Source organism: Manduca sexta, chromosome 7 (assembly GCF_014839805.1).
Source record: "Manduca sexta isolate Smith_Timp_Sample1 chromosome 7, JHU_Msex_v1.0, whole genome shotgun sequence".
NCBI lineage: Eukaryota > Metazoa > Arthropoda > Insecta > Lepidoptera > Sphingidae > Manduca > Manduca sexta.
The window spans coordinates 5,446,777-5,469,581 of record NC_051121.1 but is presented as its reverse complement, the minus strand read 5'-3'; the positions used below and the strand labels follow the sequence as shown (position 1 = coordinate 5,469,581).

General features: G+C 36.6%; 1 protein-coding gene across 8 annotated transcripts in view; it reads left to right on the top strand.

Moving 5' to 3' along the window:
- The window catches only part of LOC115441411 (AF4/FMR2 family member 3-like), a 259,154-nt gene that overhangs the window by 182,974 nt on the left and 53,375 nt on the right, over positions 1-22,805 (top strand). For all 8 annotated transcript variants that reach the window (XM_037447628.1, XM_037447626.1, XM_037447627.1 and 5 more), the window contains 5 exons: positions 13,799-13,899; positions 15,032-15,109; positions 16,985-17,029; positions 17,685-17,780; positions 21,651-21,708. In XM_037447628.1, coding sequence (XP_037303525.1) covers positions 13,799-13,899; positions 15,032-15,109; positions 16,985-17,029; positions 17,685-17,780; positions 21,651-21,708 — 378 coding nt within the window. The remainder of the gene's footprint in view (positions 1-13,798; positions 13,900-15,031; positions 15,110-16,984; positions 17,030-17,684; positions 17,781-21,650; positions 21,709-22,805) is intronic.

Sequence of the window (22,805 nt, the reverse complement as noted above, 5' to 3'; positions counted from 1 at the left end):
TTATTACATTTATAAGAAGATCTAAAAACATGATTGGATTATGTGACATCTGGACAAATGCAGTATCGCACGAACGATATATTATTTGACGTTTGCCTGTTACTGGCAAGCAAGAAAATGAAATAGGCAAAAAATTTCGACGGCATTCTTGGACGTGATTTCATAAAAAAATATCCGTTGTAATCTATTATAGTAGATTTAATCTCCTAAAAGGTAATACAATATTGTGTTACCGGATTGATATTTCGCTATTTTTACTGTGAATACAAAAAAATGTTTCGGTCGAACGAAAACATGAATGATATTCGAACGATCCTGTCCGATTGAAAATTTTAATAACAAAATGTATTTCAGTCTGATGCACGCAAAAAAAGTTTCGCGATGTTCTGCATTGGTTGTTAAAAAATGTACACGTTTAAATTAATACGTGCTGGACCAATCTATTCCCGATTTTGTGTCGTTGATGCGTGATGATTTTTACTGTCATTGGTATTATCAGTGGGGTTACAATTGAATTTAATGGATTTTCGGATGATCGACAACAAAGGTGGCGTACCGTGGTTTTGTGGGTGTTCATAGTTTGTGATCGTTTGCCACTAGATAACAAAAACTTATATAAGTGCGTAGATACGTAAAGTTCATTGTAATAATTCTTTGAAAAATTTGTTTTGTCAGTAATTTTCAACTCTATGTAACATTTATTCTTCTTTTTGTACATGCCTTGATCGCCCATAAAACGTGACTTAAATTAAGATTTAAATTATTAATTGATATATCTACTCATTACTAATTTTATTGTATGCCATGTTGGCGATCCTTAAATAAAATAAAATGAAAATGTGGCATAATTTCACCACTGAGTAAGTGTATTTATTTCATAATGTTTGAGCCTGAGGAGTGGTGACGTTGTGTGTAAAAAATGTTACACGTCTGACAAATCTGATCACTTCTAGGTGCCCAGTCAGGGCTGATAAAAAAGAAAAGATGCTTGTCATGATGCTTGTCTATCATTGGAATTAAATTGAACTCTAAATCCATTGGCAGAATGAGTATATTATCGTATACTGGTATACAAATCATTTACTAGGAAGTGAAGTATTTTTTTATTTATTAAGCGAAACGTAAACAAATAGTGCTTATTTATAATTAAAAAGACATTCAAAGAATTCAGGCCATTCAAAGACAAAGAATTCAGGTTCAACGATAATATACTATTAAATCTATTTCAAAAGTAAGTTTGCATATTTTTCTTCGTCATTATAGTGATTATTGTTTTAAAACATTTCACCTTCGCATCGACAAGGTCGCACAAGGCGGAATTCGCAAGCTCCCTCGCCGAATCGATACAGCATTGTCTTGCGTGTTTATCGTAGGTCATCTTTATGTGCGGCCTCATGGCTCCGCGAGTGCGGCACGTGCGTCGAGTGCTAATGCGGCCGGTTCGCTTCCTGTGCCGCCCGCCAACTGTCGAGATGTCGGGAAGGATGTGCGCGAGAAATGTCTGTGGTATAATGAGCTGGGTGTACGTATTTTTCTGTCCATAAGGCAGTGATTTATGTTTTATTGTATGGGCAGGAATGTTGATTGTGTGTTGGAATGTACTTTATGAGCGACGCTTTACAATTTTGAAATTACGTAACCGTATTACGGATTGACAATAGGAAATATTGCTGTTCTTTATAACTGTTGGTGTAGATTGCGAGGAATGGTTTTTTTTTGCCTAAGTAATCGAATTTGGCAATCTCGTTTTGAGACAAAAAAAAAGATTTCTCAGTTAACTTTATATCGACCGAGGTTTATTGGCCTTGATATTTAATGTATAAGTATGTTCCCTATTACACTGTCTTTTGGATTAGCTTATAAACTCCAATAAACGCCAAAAAAGTAATTTCATCGTCAACTCATATCGAACTGCGTAAAATAACTTAAAGATTAAAGGTTCATCCGATCACAAGGTTAAACGATAGAGTCCAACAAGTAGCAAAGAAAAAAGGTCCTTAACGCGCCGTTTATAAAGTTTATGTGTAATAGCGTAGTATTCATTTAGGGTATAACCCGTAACGCGCCGGCTAGCATCTTATGGCACTAGTTATCCAGTTTTTACGACGCGGCACTGACGTTAAGGGAAGATTTTTCTTGGCCGTAATCCCGTAGGCCGTGAAATATGTTCTAACATGGATCAGAGCTGTATTTAGGGCGTAGGTTATAGGCTATAGACCGCCCAGTTATATAAAGGAATTGGATATACTCGATAGGTTTGCTGGTTACCAGATTGCTGGAAAATATTTTTTTAAATATAACTACAGTCGTTTGGTAATGTAAACGCGTAGAACTTATGAAATGAAATTTATAAAGTTTTTTTTCCGAGTATGCATTAAAATTAGCCATCAGTCTTGGAATCCGAAATACCTTTTTTTTTTTTTTTTTTTTTTTTTTTCGCGGAGAAAGTGCCTTATTACTACCGCCCAGCCTTCGTGGGGGGCGACTGAGCGGTTATGCTGGGGTAACCGTGCCTTACGGCCCGGCGTTGAGCCGCCCGGATTTGATGGTGACCTTCAGGCGACCGCCGGGCCGAGTCCCTAACCCTATATACAACTTAACCTATGCACGGCCTACCAGCTAAAACTCCGCGGTGGCCCTCTTCGGCGCATTAGGGACGGCTGCGGGCTTCCTCTGACGTTTAAGTGTCTAGTCTGCGACCGCAGCCGCCCCTGCGCGGTGCCGCCTTACGGCCCGTCTCCTATGGGGGGCTCAGAAGCCCCGCGCACCGAAGGACGCCCTCGGCGTCTACGGCAGCGTGAGGCCAACTACACACTGCCGTCCATCCCGGGGTCAACCGACAAATGTGCAGATATGCACAGAAATGCACTTGGGCGGACAGCCCCCTGCTGCCCGCCGACGACCCCCTTCGTGGCCCCTATTAGTCGCCTCTTACGACAGGCAGGGGATACCGTGGTGGAATTCTCCAAACGCCCCCATTCCACAGGGCGGAATCCGAAATACCTCCCTGACCAGGATCAACGCGAAAGAAACTTGGTTATTTATAGTCGCGACCTACAGGACCATAAAGGTACACCGAATTACCTCAAGATTACAAAAGTTTCCACGAAAATGGAATTCCACGTTGACATCGTATTTAATCTGTTATGTCATTGGACCCGCGGTCAGCTGGTCAAAGCGCGCTATTCCACTTTTGATGAGTTTCTTTTGTTCTACATTTGTTAGTGACTTTTGTTTGTGTCGTTTGGTTCTTTGTAATTTTGCGTATTTGTGAGAACGCAAAGTTTGGTAATGTTCGGATTTGGGGATTATTATTAGAGAACCTATTCCTTTGTTACTAAGTTTTGACGTTGGTATTGAGAATAGTCGAATCCACTCTTTGCATTGGAATATTATTGTTAATCGTATTTCTTTTATACAAAATAGTGTATGTTGCAATCTAATTTGACCAGGCACAGTTGTTAAAGTCAGACTGATTTATTCAAATACTAAATTTCCTTTAGCTCTAACCTCTTCTTCAATATACCCCGGAATAAAACGTTACAGTTGTTCATTTTTTTCTTCTATTACGTCGCAAACTCGAGGCCGGCTATTCGCGTTTTTTTTTTCATCCGCATTCGACGCGCGAACTGCGAAGCAACCGAAGTCGACTGTCGACACGGGTCGCAGATCGCGCAAGCTTGTTACAACTGACCTACAAACTATAACTATTGTGCCTGTTCTCTGGTAAAGGTTACGTTCTATTCTTTACTTGTCAAAACTAAATGAGTTATATCTTTTATGTCTTGCGAAAATGTTGATGTAGGGTTTTGTTGGTGTGGTCGGTTGGAATACATTGTATAAATCTTTTGGTTACTTCATTTCTTTGTTGTTACATCACGAGATCCTTTTGTAAGACTACGTATTTTCTCATGGTTATTGCAATTCAAGTATTCAAAATTGATTTCTTAACTCGTGTCAATCTATGTGGTATCTACATTCAATCCAAAAACCCATTTTTTATCTAAAAGCCTGAAATCTGACGACACGTGCAGCGTAGCCGTGTCCCGATCCGCCTGAACCGCATCACAATTCAATGGATCCACACAAGTCAAGATATCCGAAAGGCGTATTTAAATTGAACTAAAAGTGCGGATATATCCGAACGTACAGTCGGTGCTGAGAAGCCGTCGCAATATTCCACAGCGTATAGCCGCGGGCCTTTAGTGGTGGGTGGTAGTGTAGAGAGGGCAGGAGGGGGGGGTGATTGTGGCTCTGTTGCGTTGTGCACCCCGTTCTGTTTATGCCGCTCGCTCGTCTGCATACAAAATGCGGCATGCGCTCGCCATGAGCGCGGTGGAGGGAAACTCTTATACACACATTTATTGATACGTTAATATGTGATGATATGAGTTTTCGATTATGCCATTGTTTGTTAGATGGCCTGTTGGATGCTGTGATTGAGATTCGGATCTTTGTAATTGACAATTTGTGTAATGAAATATGTGAGCAAAATGTTATGAATACTTACGAACTATGAAATATATTGTCTGTGCACCTGAACTGGTATGGTGTTTATTGGTTTATTACAAAGATTTTTTCAAACTAACATACCAACTCCTTTGAAATATTACAACATTTGTGTGCGCTATTCCGTTACTATGCACAGAATTTTATGATATACGTGACATTTTATTTATGAAGTAATTAGGAACCAATATCACATATCTATTAACTAAATAACACAATAGGAATTGTCGTAAGTGGTGGTCCGGTTACTTGACAGTAATTGAAGTGATGGCAGGAACGCCTGAGTATATTTTTGGGGGTCGATATATTCCAATCAAGAACAGTGGGTAATAAACACGGTAGAAATAGTAAAAGGTTCACAAAGTTATTGCTTTTGTGAGACCATAGCGTTAGGAATTATATGGAAGTCAAGTTCCATTATAGGAAGTATTTGTCTGAGGTGTCATTTTTTTCAATAGTTTTGTAATAGGAAGGATAATGAAGCAATGAATCTAATGAAATTGGAAAAATGTTTGTGTAATTGAAATTAATACATGATCAATAATATGACACTTCTGCAAGCAGAATAAAACTATCAAATAATCTACATATTTAGCGGTCGTTGTTTCGATATCATATCATGGATTTCTTATTTTTATAAACTAATATTTATTTAGAATATGTTCGTTTATATCATCCACGATTTATAACAAATAAATAAATATCCAAATCTAAATGCATCATCAGTTAAGAGTTAAGATCATTTCGGAGGATCCAATTACCGGTGCAGTATTTCCCATGCACTCGAGGCATGCGTCACAGCACGTGGAATGTACGACGGATGCCTGACTTGTTTGTCATCCAACGAGTTTAGGTGACCAATGGTGAACAATGCGCGGGAGTTGTGAATGTGTTTTGATTGGATGGACGGTGAGAAGTAGGATAAATGTTACGAGTGTAAGTTAGATTCATAGTTACACGTTTGTATGAGAAATGGTTGGGAAATATTTTGAAAGGGCGGTTAATTAAATTGTACCGATAAACTTTTAGAGAATTATGCTCGCTATTTTCGTTAGTTTGTGCTTTTTGTTGTGTTTGTTTATTAAAATGATTAAGTGTTTATTTAAGCTCTTATCGGTTTCAAGTCTTTGATTGGGAAATTTCTGGCAATCGTCGCTTTGCCATGGTTTATTACTGTTCAGGAGTGTTTCTATTAACTGTTAGTGAATCGGCTGCAGTGCTGCTTCGGGTTCAATCCCCGAGTCAGGCAAAGTGATACTGTTTTTTTTTTTTATTCAGTATCAGCCCGGAACCTGGAATTTGTGTCTGATATTACTATATTCTCCCCCCTACGTGATCATCATCGTCGTACGTCATGGGATGGAATACACACGGCGGAAAGTGGGTGCACCAGATACGCCTCTGCCTATCCCTTCGGTGATAAAGGCGTGAGAATTTCCTGGGAATTAATATTGTTTTATAGATTATCATTAGGATTAATAAAATATCTCGTTTCGCGAAGAAAACTGCGCGACCCGGTGAGCCATGGAGGTTTTAGAAAGTGCTCACGGCAAAAACAAGTTGCCCCGCTCAAAGGTCAAAAGTGGTTTCAATTGAAATTACTTACACACGCGGAAGCTTGCGTGCTCGCACTAACTAGGCGGTTATCGCTGTTATGCTTAACCACAATAGTAAAGGTTTACCTGTGGCTTCTTCCGGCACTTCAATGAAATAATGGAGTTTTTATTATATGTTATAATGACATAATTGTTTTCAATTATAAAGGCGCGTAATTACATATTTTATTTCCTATTATAGGTATTGGACTGTTTATCGTAATATATTATTGTGAAGAGAAAGCGGGATTTATGAATTTAATAATAATTGTTTTCTGACACATTTACACTTGTATTATCAAATACTTATCGTAAAAACCCGTAATAAAAACCAAATACATTATTAGCAGGAAGCTATTCTCGAAACTAAAACTTTAAGGCACTATGAGTTCATTCTGTGTGGATTGGACCACTAACAGCTAAATAATTTTAAAAAGTTGTATAATTGTAAAATGTAGGTAGATATTGTAACTTGACTTTGCGGATGACCAACACCTTAGTCCCTGTGACCTCGAAGGCTGTAAAGTCTTGAAACGTTGGGAGATAATTAAAAATATAAAAACCGCGATTATATCCGAAAAATTGTTTAATTTTAATGTCTAACAATCGCGTAAACATAAGAAATCATTATTCTCGAAACTGTTTTAAAACCTTGTTATTAAGATGTGCGACACGGTGTCGTGTTATAAATCTCGTGGACTTCCTCATGTCGAAGGGAAAGGCCTCGAGACGCGTCGCGGCGGATCGCATTGACCCCCTTACATATCTGCGTTGCGTTGCTGCGTGTAGGGTAGGGCTCCCACATGTTGAACTATATTGGATTTATGTTGTTTTTAAATTTTTAAATAAGTTATTATGTTTTTAAAACACTTCATTATCTGAGAACATAATGGATTATAGTTGTGTGTATACCATAAAAACGCGAGAATTTTAATTTTTCCATATATCATAAAGTGCAGTATTTTATCGGTGCCAACCCTAGTTCGTCGGTCCGACCTCGTGCGGACAAAGGCGCGTGCGGGCCCATTCTGCGCGTACTTTTTGCCTAGGGGCCTCACATTGCGCGCATTCGGAAATGTTCCATACGACCTTTGGGGAAGTTTATTTAAAACTTCATGAGAAGTCTGTTTTTTCTATTGCTTTTTCCATATTAATTATTGTGTTATACTATTGGTAGGACGATAAGTTAACTTCGAATAGAATTTGCCATTTTCTTTCAATTGAAAGAAAATGGCTCTTTTTATTCTAATGTAATATATGCTTCATACCTACTTGAAATACTATCACAGTTTACTCGTAAATGCCTTAAGTATTTTCAAAATAAAAAATAGGAAACGGAATGTTATCGATCTAATTAAACTAATTGCGTCGATACATTGTTGAAAAAAAAAAAAAACTATTAAACCACATACAGAATACAGATACATTAGCAATAAACAAGCGGTAATTAGCAAAGAAACGCGGCACGGTGGCGCGGGCGTTGCGCGTGCGCATGTCAACGGCCGCAGGTGCGCGCGTCATTGGCCGGACGACGCCATTGTTCTCGCCCCGCGCACCCTCGCACACACTGCCGGCAAAAACCACCCCACACGCGGCAGTTAAGACTTAGGGATGGTAGGAAGTGATTATGTGTGCGACTTGCGCGCCGACTGTTTATCGATTGGGGGATATTGTGGAATTAGGGTTGACAAGTTTGTGTTTAGAAGCCAGGGAATTCATTTGGATCGGAATATCTTCTCGTAAGCGACGCTTATTTAAATATTGTATTGTAAAATCATCTTATTAAGCTTGTCTCTCTTAGAAACTTCGACATGTATATTTTTTGAACATAATTTATACTTTTATTTTTTTTATTTTAAGTTTGTTTTCCATATAAATAACTTGGTTCTCAAATCAGATTTTTGTGTATCAACGAAACAAACCTTGAACCAATAAAAAGCAATTACGTCGATATGTGTACAAAATCACATTGATACACGTGTTATAGCTGTGTATTATAAGCGGATGTGGTGATAAACTGATTTTTCGTAAACACCGCCACTGCTAAAAGGTGTGGTCTATTATCTAATCTGCAATGACTACTTGTATTGTTTGCATTGGCTATGTATTAAATGCGAATGTGTTTGGCTATTACACCCTCACTTTTACGTTTTTATATTCTAAGAGATAGGTAGAGGTTAGGGTATACACAGGGTTCGCCGTACACAGTACAAGGGGCGAGTCTCTAGTCACAGTACACTTCATTGATCTAAATCAGTGTATTGATATTTTATTTTTGTTAAGGTTATAGCTTAAGGTCCATTTTTCATACATTTTGTTTCACCTTTAATCTGGGTAACTAAACAAGTATTGACAAGTAATGAATTTAAATGCACGTCTAGTTAGTGATTAGTTTAATACGACGAAATTTTAAAGGCCGAAATATCCATGCATATTAATTATTTTTACGTTTTTCTTTCAACTGCGAGAACTAATCACTAACTAGACGTGAATTTAAATTCTTTACTTGTCAATACTTGTTTAGTTACCCAGATTAAAGGTGAAACAAAATGTATGAAAAATGGACCTTAAGCTATAACCTTAAACAGTTCGGTAGACATAACACATAGTTGGAAGTAAAGATGAATCACGGGACTAAACTAAACAGATAATCGTGAATTTCGAGTACGTGACGACTATAAACAACAATTTCATTTTTTTTTTCACTCGTATATACTACTAGTTTACTATACACTACAAGTTTTTGCTTACGGCTTTGCCCGTGTGATTAATTTTTTTCGGGATTATAAGTAGCCTATAATGTAGCTTATTATTAACGAAAAAAAATCCAAATAGGTTTATTAATTCCTAAGATTAGCGCGTTCAAACATACAAACTTCAGCTTTATAAGTATAGATTAGCCACCTTACTAGTAAACATCTAATATTATCAGCGTTTTGTCTTATATAATATATTGGGGAACTTTTCATGTCAGAGTGAGACAAAACATAGTATACAATGATTAGTTAGGTTAAGTAACTGGATCTACAATGGTCAGTCGAACTCAACTCGCGAATGGCGCCGCAGAACGGAAACGAAGGAAGCCCTTCCAGTGCGCTACGTACTAACTAGTCTAGACTTTAGAATAACAACTAGCTATACTCGCCTATGTATTTATTTACTAGCTTTTGCACACGGCTTCGCTCGTGTGTGGGTAGAGTCAGGTTTTAAATTTTCCCGGGATAAACAATTATGTCTTCCAGGGTCTCAAATCAGCCCATAAACAATTTAAATGTAATATTGGATGGGATTTTGTGCTCATCATGGAAATAGTCTTGCCATCACTGGACGAACTGTTAGAACTAGTTGCGGCTTTGGCTATTCTTTTTGGGGCAAGAGCGTTATATTGGGCAAACCTAAACTTGGCCTTAAATATAAATATATGATTCTTGCGTCATAAATGTTAATAAAGTGGTTTACTAATTACGGATTAAAATGATTTTTATGATCGCCAAATAGAGTTGCCAATTTGTGACAAAAAAACACATGAATTGAATTAGTCAGATGGCTTAAAACAGTCAATTACAAAATGCCAAATGGAAGATTGAAATCCTGTCGTTACGGTAATAAGTAACAGTTCTTTCGATAAGGCACTTCATATTCCGCGAGCAAATAAATACATTCATAATGATTTAACGACGTTATCTGAAGATTATTGTTGTGAACATCTGTTTGTTTGTTTGTATGATTGTGTGAAATGGATCATGGTCGGACATTACATCGGTCCTTGATATGGTTTTTCAAGTACTTTATATAGGACAACTTCGCACTTACTTTTTTTTGGAGAAAGGACGTATTTGATGCTGTCTGATTTTCAACCTTATTAATACTCAAGTAAGAGTATAATCGTAATATCAGACTGGAAATTTACGGATAATTCTATTAGTGGCGCAGTATTTTGCGCCCCTAAGTCACAATAATAATACGCACCAAATGAATCTGATGTACGATTGAAACTAAAACATCTGCACACTGTGAGCAAGATCATTAGCACACACCCATGTATACTGCCGCAAGCGAAAAAGCGATATGTAAGGGAAACCTTATTTTGAGATAAACGAAGTTTTATAAATATAGTTTTATAGTTTTGTATGTAAAACTGAGATAGAGAAGATCTTTTAAGGTATTTTTTAACAAGTTCTAAATAAGACACCGTTATTTAGGTAAGTTCATTGGATGGGTATTTCTTTAAGCTATCTGACAATATAAAAATCATGATTATGTTTTTTTTTTTTTTTGTGATTCCGCTTTTGACCTTGGAACGGCAATATAAGTTTTGCGACTCTTAAGTGAGACGATTTGCACTGCTGATGGTGCAGAACTGCATTTCTTGTTTTCTAGTACTGCAAGAACATAGAGATTCCTTTCTAGTAGCCAGCGTCCTTACCAAGGGAAAGTGCGGTTCAATTCGACCCGCATATAACGCTGCTGCGCGACATACACTTTCTATTTAATTATATTACTGCATGTTTTCCCATGCACTACGATAGCGCACGGATTTTTATGCTTGTGACACAGCAAAATGATCTGTATTATTAGCGATAATAAGGTTAAAATACAATATTGTTTTCATAGTAAAACGAAGATAGTTGCAAAAAAAAAATTTAATAATCTGTCAGAGCATTATAAATACGAACCTTTAGAAGATAACGCTCGGTGGCCGTCACGTGGTCAAGAGCTTGTATTGTAGTAATGAAGAATACGAAGTGTCGGCGCAGTACCTGCGTTTCATTGACCCAAGATTTCGCAATCGGAAGTATGCGTTAACCCATGCCATAGCAAATTGTTTCGTATATGGAACGTAAGACGGCATAGTAATACTTTCTCACATAAATAACTTATTTATCTGTGGCTCTTTTAGAATAAAAATTACCAATATCGCTTTATTTGCAGACGTTATATTTTACATTTCTTAAAACCTCGACAATATCATTAAAATAATTTCACACTCAATTAACAACCCTAAGTAAATATAAAAGGAAGTTTAATAAATGTTAATTATTTTCTCACGAAATAAACCGTGCGAGTTAAGCACATTCGAGCACAAGTTATTTAATCAGATTAGCGACCGAAAAGAAACGCGCAGTTTATTGCGAAGAGACTATCGTGATGTCTCTTTACCAGTAATCCTTTGAGGATCCGATTGCATCAATACGGTAGGCGTGGGAGTAGGGTTGCCACGCAATGATGTGAACTGGATTTTGTTTCGTTTTTAATTTGGCTGAGAAGGTATGTATTTTATTGCGATATTGTGAAGTCGTTTAAAAATATTAAAGAATTTTACTGCTATATACTTTTTTATTACGATGTTAGTATGATATTGTCGAACGTGAAGAAAACATGTCGTTTGATATCAATCAGGCATGTGCCACAGACCATTACGATATTCCGCTATGATTAAGCAGTATAAAAATCCAACACACACAATAATTTATTATATTGACGGTTCCCATTAGTATTCATTATTTGCATAATTAGCGTGGCGTGAGTTATATAAGATTATTTCCTACATTAACTTCGGACGGCCATTCGTAATCTATATCTGTCTGATGTTACGACACTATTAAGAGATATATAATTCGTTTTAGTCTAACTGGATTTATCTAGTTTAATCCGGTTATGTGAATCGTGTTTAACTGGATAAGTCTAGTTCGATATAGTAATACGGCTAAGTTGGGGAGTTTTCTTTTGTTCACATGGTGATTGGTTTTTCATGACGATAGCAATCTGGTAGATAATTGATCATCAAATCATCAATGAATCATTTGATATGCAATGATTTCCACGTGCTGGCTTTATAAAAATGAAACGGTTCAAGTCATTAAAATTAAATATTAGAAACGATATCACGTTTTCAAACTTATTACGGAATCTAGGCCATAAGATAATCATAGCAGTTGGACCAGTTTGCGAGACACGTGTATTCTCAGGACAGTATTTGTATTCTGGCTCGACAAAACTGCGGTTAATCATTGAAATGATTCGCTAAAATGCCAATGGATGTGTATGATGGTTGCCATCTTGCGTTGCGAATGTGCCAATGAACGGACTTGTTTATAATAATTGGATATGAAAAAAAAGAAGATAGTAAGCATTCGTATTAAAGGTGGTGGCTCGATGCTAGTTCTGTTGTATGCGGATTGCGGCAGTTTGTTTGAATAAGTAATACCCTATTGAATATCGGGTTGACTAGAAAAATGGAGTATCACAAAATTTCGCGTGTATTACTACAGTTTATTATCGGTATTGGTGTTTACCAACCGTGTGATTTGATCGCCTTTTTTTATTGCTTTGAATGACGAGACGAGCTTGCCGTTCCCCTGATGGTAAACGATACGACCGCCCATAAACAGTAGAAACACCATCCAACAACTTGATACAAAGTATTGTTTGGCGTTCCCCAGCGCTCGCCATCCTGAGACATGAGATGTTAAGTCTTATATGTCCAGTAGTTACACTGGCTGTTTGTCTTATCTACGAAAACATACTAATCTTCCAATAAACAGATTTCATGGCCATATCACACACCATACGTTCTGAACTATGAGTACTTACTGTATCACAGTACAGTCCCGGAGATGAGATTCATGATCGGTTCTTGTTAGCGCACCGCATTAGCGGTTGTAAGGCGGGTAGCCGAGCTAATGGGCAATGGTAAATTGACCAATCACAAGTCCGATACGTGCGTGCCGGTAATTGAGAAGATTCCGCGCGGCAAGAAGCGTGCTTGAAAATTTAATTTTAACGCTGATTGCGTTGTCTTGCGTACGGCTTTTAGCAGAATGTGGCTTTGTGAGTGGTATATTGTGCGTTTTATTCATATCGGTATGAAATAGATTGGCCCAGCATTATCCGAACCTACAATGGTGCGGTCATTTAGTTGTGCATCAAGAAATTACATTCCAACACAAATGCTATCTGTATGTTATACGATCAGATTGGAGTTAAAATCACTGGAATGGTATTATTCGAACAGCAATATATCTATTTATTTATTACTCATAATAAATCCTTACACTTTTTTCCATAAATCATTAACTCGACTATCCTATGCCCAATAAATAGTGTGTAATAAAGCGTCAGTACGCGCAAACATCGTAAAACATTTCACCATAACTTTTTGACGTTGTACGTGGCCCGGTATCTGTTTAGAGGAAAGGGGGGAATGTGCGGATCAGCGCACAATCTAGCCACCGTAACTCGGACTCCTTTGTCCTGATCGCAATCTCCATAAACCAGCTAAACACCTAGCCGAGATTCCCTCGGCTCCCGGGGGAGCGTGGGGAGGCCGCCCGACCCCACTTTTAGTTAAACGGGAGTTATTGTGCCTTATGATTTTGAGACTGCCCCCGCTGTGTTGAATGTTTTATTAATGCGTAAAATCTGGGCAAGTTGACGGTTATCGCGGTTTTGTTGGCATTTGGTGATCATCGATGGGCTGTTAAGTGTCAACTCACTCTCTTTTGCATTTAATTTGGGATTTCTATGTTTAATACCGCACATTTTAAATGCCTTGTCACCAATTAATATTAGATATATACTGATATTTGAGTGATAGTGATAGAACTAGAAAGCCAGTAGAATTTTAATACTTTTATTTATTAACACATGTGTGTTTGTAGTATAATAATGTGTGTCTGTATGTTTGTCACCAGGTCCGCCGTCGCGAAGGGAGAGCGAGTTCAAGAAGCCGGCGCACACGATGCTCGCGCCGCAGAACGGCCGCGTGCTGCACCGTGCCTACCCCTACAACAAGGTAACGATTGTAACATCAGAACTATAAGTAATAAAGAACGTCACGCCGTCATCCCCGAAAGGTCAAGCAGAAGTGTAATCAGAGCAGCCACGTTTCGCGATGTGTGTTCCAATAAGGGCCTATCGCTATATCTGGTACAAGTTCTAGACTCCGGGCTGATAGCAGAAAATCCCAAAAAATCATTAAAATTAGTATTCACTTAAAAAGTAAATAAACAAATATGTAACTTATTACAATGCACTTAGTTGTTACTGTAAACAAACATTTTTTTTGAAGCGATATTTACTTATCGGTATCATTTGGTGCTGTCTTTGTGAATTATAATCTTAACTCAAAGGCCAAAGCTTCATATTCACAAATTCACCCGAACCTACATCATTATACAGCACAATAGTGTTTATTGTAGCACGCTTCCGTACTATTAACATACATAATGTCCTTTCACAGGAACTTTTAAAATTCCGGGATAAAACCCGCCGGTGCCGCGGGGCTTTGCGCAGCAATCGCTTCGCTGCAGCTTAGATATTCACAAGCGTGCAAGTTTGCCCTTTCGGTTTTCGAACTAGCTGGAATTTCATTTATGTACCGACATAGTAGAATTTGGACCGAGTTAATTATGTTGAAATGGTGTGCTAGTATGGGTTGGTGGGTAATGAGCTGACGTTGAAGTCGAAGTTAATTCTTGGACATGTAACAAACCTAAGTATTTAGATATTTTCTAAAAATGTTGTGTATGAAGTCTCCCAAACCGCATTAGGCCAGCGGGGAAAAACTACTGCTCAAATTAATATTAGTTCTCTCTGAATAATAATAATAAATTTTAATAATATCAGCCTCGGATTATATACAGTCCATTGCTTGGTACGGGCCTCCTCTGCTACTAAGAGGGATTAGGCCTTAGTCCACCACGCTGACCTAGTGCGGATTAGCAGACTTCAAATTCCCTCAAAATTCTTATAGACAAATTGTTAGATATGTAGGTTTCCTCACGATGATTTCCATCACCGTTGGAGCAAGCGATTATTCACTCATTGTCTCTGATGATAAACTTTAACTTGCGTTAGATGACCTATAATTATCTATAGCTTTTATATGAAGTGTTCAGTGTTACAATGTGTGTTCTTGGTGACAGAGCGATGGGCCGAGCTCAACAGGAGCGCCGGCGCATCGGCCGCCGCCTCTACGGATGCCAAACGGTCTTCAGTCCCAAGTAAGTACTATAATAACTACACTAGCGAGTGGAATTCCAAATTCACATAAGGCGCGGGTAGGCGGCGAAAAGTACGAACTGTTGAAAAATGATATCTATAAGCCTCCAATTACGAAGTCCCGTATGATTCCCTAACACCTTTGTTTTACCAATAAAACTTTACTTCGGCGAATCTATTCCCAGTATTCTAAAATAATATACTAAAAATAACTTACAATGAAATGACATCAAACAATGTTCCAAGAAAGTACGCGTGTACGAAAATATACCTCAGACATCTTTCCATTTATAGCCTGAATTTTAGCACTATACGTATTTGTAGCGTATTCGCTTATTGCGTACGTTCCGAGGCACTGTCGTATCACCCACACGTGCTAGTGGGTGTCCGCCGGTCGAGCCGTGGGCGTCATTCAGAATCTAGGCTGTTGACATTACTCTATTAAATAGTTTTACGTAGTTTGATTATAATGGATGTTTGTACGAATTTTTTATTGTTGATTGTTGGAATTCGTGTGAAATATTTTTTTGTTAAATATTGAGTGTGGGTGTTAGTTGTTTATGTATGGGAAATGGGGGTAAATGTTTTATTAAACTTTAATATCATCCGTGTATGAAAGCTTTTGATAACTTCGCGAATAAAGGAAATTAAAATAAAACATAGCGTTTGGTTCTCTTAGTGAAAGATTTTGTATGGTGATAGCAATAAAGTTGCAAATTTATAACTCATAACTTTTTACAATTTATTTTAAAAACATCTATCAATTCAGCATAAAAATATATAATAAAGTCATAAAAGTGTCTCACAATTCGCAATGGACCGAATAATAAAAATATAAAAAGTTTGTCTCGAATAAATTTTCCCCAATACGACTTTAAAATCCTTTCGATAATTACTAAGAAAATATGAGTCTTCTAAATAACATTTCGTGATATTTCCTCGTCGTGAGGTCAATAATCATGTTCAAACCAAAAAATAAACCATCAAGACTTCAAGGAGACAGGTATTAAAATGTTGTACCTCGCACAGATTACTCGGAGACGTTTTAGTGGCGTTTAAGTCGTAAATTAAACTCATAAACTGCTCTTAATCGCGTTTCTTCGCCGAGCATTGTCGTATGACGTCATAAAAGGATTTTTTTATCATCCATGTGTCACAATGTATTCTTTGGAAATTCGAGTAATGTGCCTTTGTAAAAGGTTATGTTCGGAATACCGCGGGGAAGTTGCCAATGCAGACAAATATTTAAATGTGTTAATCAGGTATCATTTATCCATCCGATAAGTCCTCCGCCATAACTTTGCGATAGTGTTATCAATCCTTAAAAGCTCGTTTTGAAACACGCATTTTAATTTTTTTTTATTGTAAAAGGAAATTTTTAAAGGGTTATGATTGAACGGGTAGCCCTTATCTGACCACTCTTATGTTCGGTCACACGGCAAACGCGCGTTAACCCTTGTTCCTAAGCGCGATAATAAATTATATAAAGTGTTAAAAAATTCAAACAGTGTATATATTTTTTTCTTACTTTGTTTGCGAACGAATTTCCCGCCCGGTCACGTGATTGTAAATGGACACATTAATGCTGTAAGTGGAAAATTACTGTACACAAAGCCCCTGTGAAATACACAGCTGCGGTTATAATAAAATAGTGAGAAGTACAGTCGAGTTTATTGCGTCAAAGCGATCTAACTCTAGATCGTATTCATTTATGGTTGTTTTTCGCTTTTTTTTTCATCTGGGATGATTTTGAATACCTTAGAGTTTAGAGATACGGATTTTATGTTAATTTCAAATCTTATGTATTTTTTATTAATGCGCTATCGATTAGTGTAATGACTTGTAATATTTTTGTAATTAATTAATTTTTTTTTCAGAGTGTAATCGATAGCAGTCAACCGCCAATTGAAAGCATTTTAAAGGTATGTATATTTATACAATTTCATAAAATTATTGTTTTATTTCGATTAAGCATTTCGATCACTATTACGCAATACACATGTATAATGAACAAGGTATTACCTTTATGAAATTAGAGTTTAAAATCGTTTCATCATAATTTAAACAAGTCAATATTGTTATTTGAAATTCACTGAAGTAAATTTTACACACTCAAAGAGAAGGGAGGAAATCATAAACAACATTAAAAACATCCATTAATATCACGTCTCACTTAAAAATACTTGCTGTAACACTTTATAGAGTAGAGGTTCCCAAAGTATTGTCTAAAATTAAAATGCCCTCTCCCCATTTTTCTTCAATCAAGGAAGAGAAAGCCAATTTGCTCACCAAGTATTCTAATTACTATTAAGAATGTGAGTTTGTTATTTGTTACGCATTCAATCGTTTACTCAAATCGATGATCATATTTTTTTTCATACATAAGATCATAATATCTTTAGTCAAGGAAGAGTACCTACTGTTCTTGAGGGTAGACACTGATTTACAAATTCTAAATTTAGACCCTCTTTAAGACGTAGTCATGACACGCTCCCCCCCCCCACTTTGGAAAGGAATGTCGTATAAAAATTGTACATAATACTCATATGATAGTTCTAATTGTGTACACGTTTCTAGGAGATGAAGTCCCTGCCTACGCCGCTGACGGTCATAGCGGCAACACCCAGGAAGGAGGCCGAGAATAAGTTCATTTTCAACCCCTACACAAATAAGGTGAGATAATATTTATACTTATTTGATAAGACAAAAGAATTGCGGTCCATACGCTTCAGGATGTACAGAGGTTCGGGCTCAGACTATATGTTAAATTGATTGATAGTGTTATGTCGACCAATGCAATGTGAACATTTGTTGTTATTTTATATCTGTAAAATGAATATCATCTTTAGTCCATTGTAGACGAAATATACATTTATATAATACGTGTTATAACTGTTCAATAGTACCGCATCAAAAGCTATCCTTACGTTATTTGTGATTTATTTCAATCGTAATATTTTTGTGTGCAGTTTTGATAAAGATTTAAGTATTCTTTAAAAATGTTAGTATACTCGATGTTATATACGACTATGAACACCCTGGGACATTATTACATCAAAGAAGATTTCATTGTATGTTTGGTATTAAAGCCTGGTTTTGCTAATCCCAGTCTTATTACTGTATTTTATCTGTAATGCTTTACGTATTTCTTTCCTTAGAAACACTTAATTAGTTACTGTTTAGACAACTTAACGTTTTAGAGATTCTCTTTATTAGTGGACTACCTACAGTCCTGTCGAGTTTTGAATATCGGTTCCTTCGTTAACGAATTCGTTAACGAAGGTCTTAGCTTATAGAAGTTAATATGGCGATGGCGTGGGTAGCATAGCATCAGTGACGTTATATTATGACCTTTTCATTCAAACGTACCCCTATGGTAGGTGCGTGGACGTAGCACCCGTGACCTTCACGTATTTATTAACTTCGTTCATTCTCACTCGAACTTATCCACGTGGTTATAGTGGGATTACCCTGTCCACATCACGCCTCCAGGCTTTGAGCATACTCGTGGGATTCGTAAATATTAATCCAAAATCTCTAAGGTCGCCGTAAACGAGTTCTTGAGTGGAGACCACGGCTCGGCAAACGTAGTGGACGCCCTCCAGCTAGGTGGAGTGACGATCTGTGTAATATCGCTGATAAGAACTGGATGCGACAGGCCGAAGACAGAGTAAAATGGCGCAAATTAAAGGAGATCTATGTCCAGCAGTGGACAAAGACATAGGCTGATGTTGAAGGTTGCCGTCTGGTGTTCTCCTATGCCACCCACAGAACTTAGCATTAGTCTTTTACAAGTAGGCTGTGTACGGTCACAAGGCTCTTTTTACCCTCACACGTGTTTATCTAAAGAACGTTATAAAGGAATTATTTAGAGAAATCGTTTAAACCCCGTCTGAAAATAAACCTCGAGATTATAACTGAAAGAGAATAAAAAATGCGGTTTAAGTTTTATGGTTAGAATATCGTAGTAAATAAAATAAAATGCTTTATTGATCACGTAGGCGAACATAGTTGCACTGACATGAGAATATTTAATTATTACTTAAATAAAGTCCCTTATATAATGCCAGTAGTAAGTCTAGATAGCCACACTTAAAAAACTTGTTGTTTACACTATTAACATGTGCGTTACGTAATGCTTATTTTCTCAAGTTCAGTTAAAAATACAAATATTTCTAATTATATGAATAAACATTGTTGTCAATTCTTCTTTTATTCGGAAGTCCAGTTAAGAACAGTTTGATCAAGCTATTGCTCTATCCACTCTCGCGACTGATTACTGAGCTATCATCTAATCATGCTTCGTGTCCGGATGAGCGTATGATTCATACAGCTTCCGTATCTATTCACGCTCAATAATAATCAACTTCCTTCGCGACATATTGCGAAACATATATAATGATTTCTTATATTTACGCGAATGTTAGACATTGAAATTAAACTAATTTTCCGGATTCTATCGCGGTTTTTTGTTTTTTATTTTTCTCCCGACGTTCCATTGTCTATCACAAGACGGCGTTGAATTATTGCAAAGCACGATAATAAATCTTAATTACCGTATTTTTTATAACTTGCTGTAAACAATCACATAACATCCAATAAAAAAATGAATAGATTTACCATGTACTTGTTGTATTCTATATGAGTTAAGGATTAAAATAAATACTTATTTACGTATTACACATAATGACATAGCGGTGTCGAACAGGAACTACAATTTATATTAAGTCGTGTTTCCTACGGTTGAAAAATGTCAGGGCGATTTGACGTCACAAGTATCCGCTTACAGAGGAAGGTTAAGGCCGAAGTTACTCGATCGGATAATGTATACACAATTAAAATTACTAGCAATCACATTCAACGGCTTTAGGTGTAGTGATAATGCGCGTGGGCATTTAATGAATGGATCCTGAGTTCAATTCCGACAATGTTTCGAGACTATTGGTCTGGTATGGGGTTTATTAGTGACGTCATGGAGTGCTTTACTACAAGCTAAAATTATGTTAATGTTGCACTATTTCCAATATATGTATAATCTCTTTGTATGCTGTAGCTGACCGCACGCTCAAAGAGATTTGTTGTGCTCTGATAATAGTGGGGTTCAGCTGTGTATCAGTGCTGTTTTACAGCGTATACTGAGCTGGTATCCCTTCTACCACACATCGTGCAAGGTACCCGTTGTATGCCTGGTATTGTTAACTGTGTGTGTGTTTTTTTTTTCTTTTTATACTTTTTTTTTGTTGTATTTATGTGTGTGTAGAGAAATAAATGATTTAAATGGTAAATGGTTTATAATGTGATCTCTCAGTATCTAACTCATCTTATATCCCACGGGATCACATTGTTAATGTGCTATACAATTATAATGAAAAGTAAATAATTAATTGAATGAATCGTTGAATTCGATACACATCAGAAGGATTAAGCTAAGTAAAATCTACTGAATAATATGTACTCTTAAACAAGAATATTATACAAAAAAAAAATGCTTTATTCATCACGTAGGCGAACATAGTTGCACTTATGATAAGTCAAGGTACATGAGAATATTTAATTATTACTTAAATAAAGTCGCTCATATAACTAAAGACAATTTATATTGGACATAAAATAAAACGGTAGTAATATAATACAATGAGATGTTTTTTGTTTAATTTGCGTTTATTACATTAGGTATTAAAGTATTTATTACATTAGGTATATTTAAATATCACAATTAACAGAAAACACAAGAAATAATAACATATTAACAGAAATCGAGAGATAAATGTGTTTGTGTAACGGGACCTTATTAATATAATATTATGAATGTAAACAATGTTGGAAATTCCGTAATATATCCGCGTTATCTCACAAATAGTAGGCAGTTATTAAACCGTATCTATACTCATATAAAGCTGAAGAGTTTGTTTGTTTGTACGCGCTGATCTTAGTAATTACTAAACAGATTTTGAAAACGTTTTCATTATTAGGATGTTACATTACTCCTGAGTGCTTTAGGCTACTTTTTATGTCGAAAAAATATTTATCTCGGTGAAAAAATTTACGCGGCCGTAGCCGCAGGCGAAATCTAGTTGCCAATATTATTGTATGAGAGTTGGATATATCAGCCAGAGTAGTAATTGAGTATTGAATAAAGTGACATCATGCGATTTTTTCGCTCTACCGTAATTTTTAATTTTTCTACAATTTATTCATTTCTTCCGTTTTTTATCCAATCAACCCTCTTATGGCACATTAATATCATCGTTTTTCAAAACGATTTCTTATATCTCAGATCTTAATATGCCTAATCGCTTGCACGGGTTCTCATCTGAACGTTTATTTCAAGATTTCTCGTCAGTTCTTTCATGTTCCGAATTTTCAGATGGTTTTCCCATATCTTTAATCCTTCGGCTGCCGTTCTGAATACATTTAAAGCACGTGACTTTGAATTTCGAACGTCGCGACATTTTATGCTCAGTTTCTTAGTCTCAGTATTTATAACGTTCAAGCCAATTTAAATCTATTTACTTCATCAATTAACTGTAAATTTGTTTGCAGGTTCAAGAAAACCCACAAATAACCAACACCGATCTCAAAGCGCCCATCACAAAACCCGGTAAGTGATTTTATTTACATACCGACCCAATTTACAACACGATATAGTGTTGTTGTAGTTATTAAGACTTACTCGCAACACTACGATATTTATCGGCCTGTGTTCATTATATTAATATTGCAAATTAATATACTAATAATATCATACCAATATTCTATGTCGATACCAATACTTTATGAATTATCTCTCGCTTTAACGGTAAAGGAAGAAGAAAGAAGAAGTGATCGTGAAGAAACCTGTATACCTGAGAAGGTCTCTATAAGAATTTTGAGGGTGTGTGAAGTCTACCAATGCGAGCTAGGGCAGTGTGGTGGACTACGGTCTAATCCCTCTCAGTAGTAGAGGAGGCCCGTGCCTAGAAGTGGGACAGTATAAGATACAGGGCTGATATTATTATATATGTATTTTATGTCTACCACGTTTTAATAAGGAAAAATAAATCAAAGAACAAAATTTTACCAGATTTGTAAATTTCACGGAACACATTAAAGATTAAACAACATGGGTAGATAAATAAAATGTTTATATTTATCTACCCATGTTGTTAATAATAAAATGTTTATATTTTATTTATTGGTTAAACGAAATCATAGTGTACTTTTGGAGGTAATCTAAAGTTGCAGTCACTTATCAATATTACTCCATTTCGCGCAAAGTCCAATCGACCTCGCGAATTGATCAGTGCCGATGAATAATTTACATTCGCACGTTTTTCCTGTTTGTTCGTGTTTAGTTAATATCAGTTATAAGGCGGTGTTGTAAATCTGCAGTTTATGGGTTGTTTGTTTTCATTCGACGGACGTTTCGAGTTTAATATGCAAAGATGCGAGAATGGCACGTTTGTGTGGGCGGGACCGTCCATTAAGTGTATTAAACTTGAAATTGAATCGGTGATTGAATTGTGTATCTTGACCGGCACTAAATAGAGGTCAGATTTCATTTGTGGTAGGATTGATGCGAAAAGGCATCTTGATATCTGGTGGGTCTTGATCTGCTGTTAAAAAAATATGTAATAGTAATAATATTATTTCAGATAATGCTAAAATTATTATAATACGTTAGAAGTAGATCCGTTCTGTAGACAATTTTTTCTACGA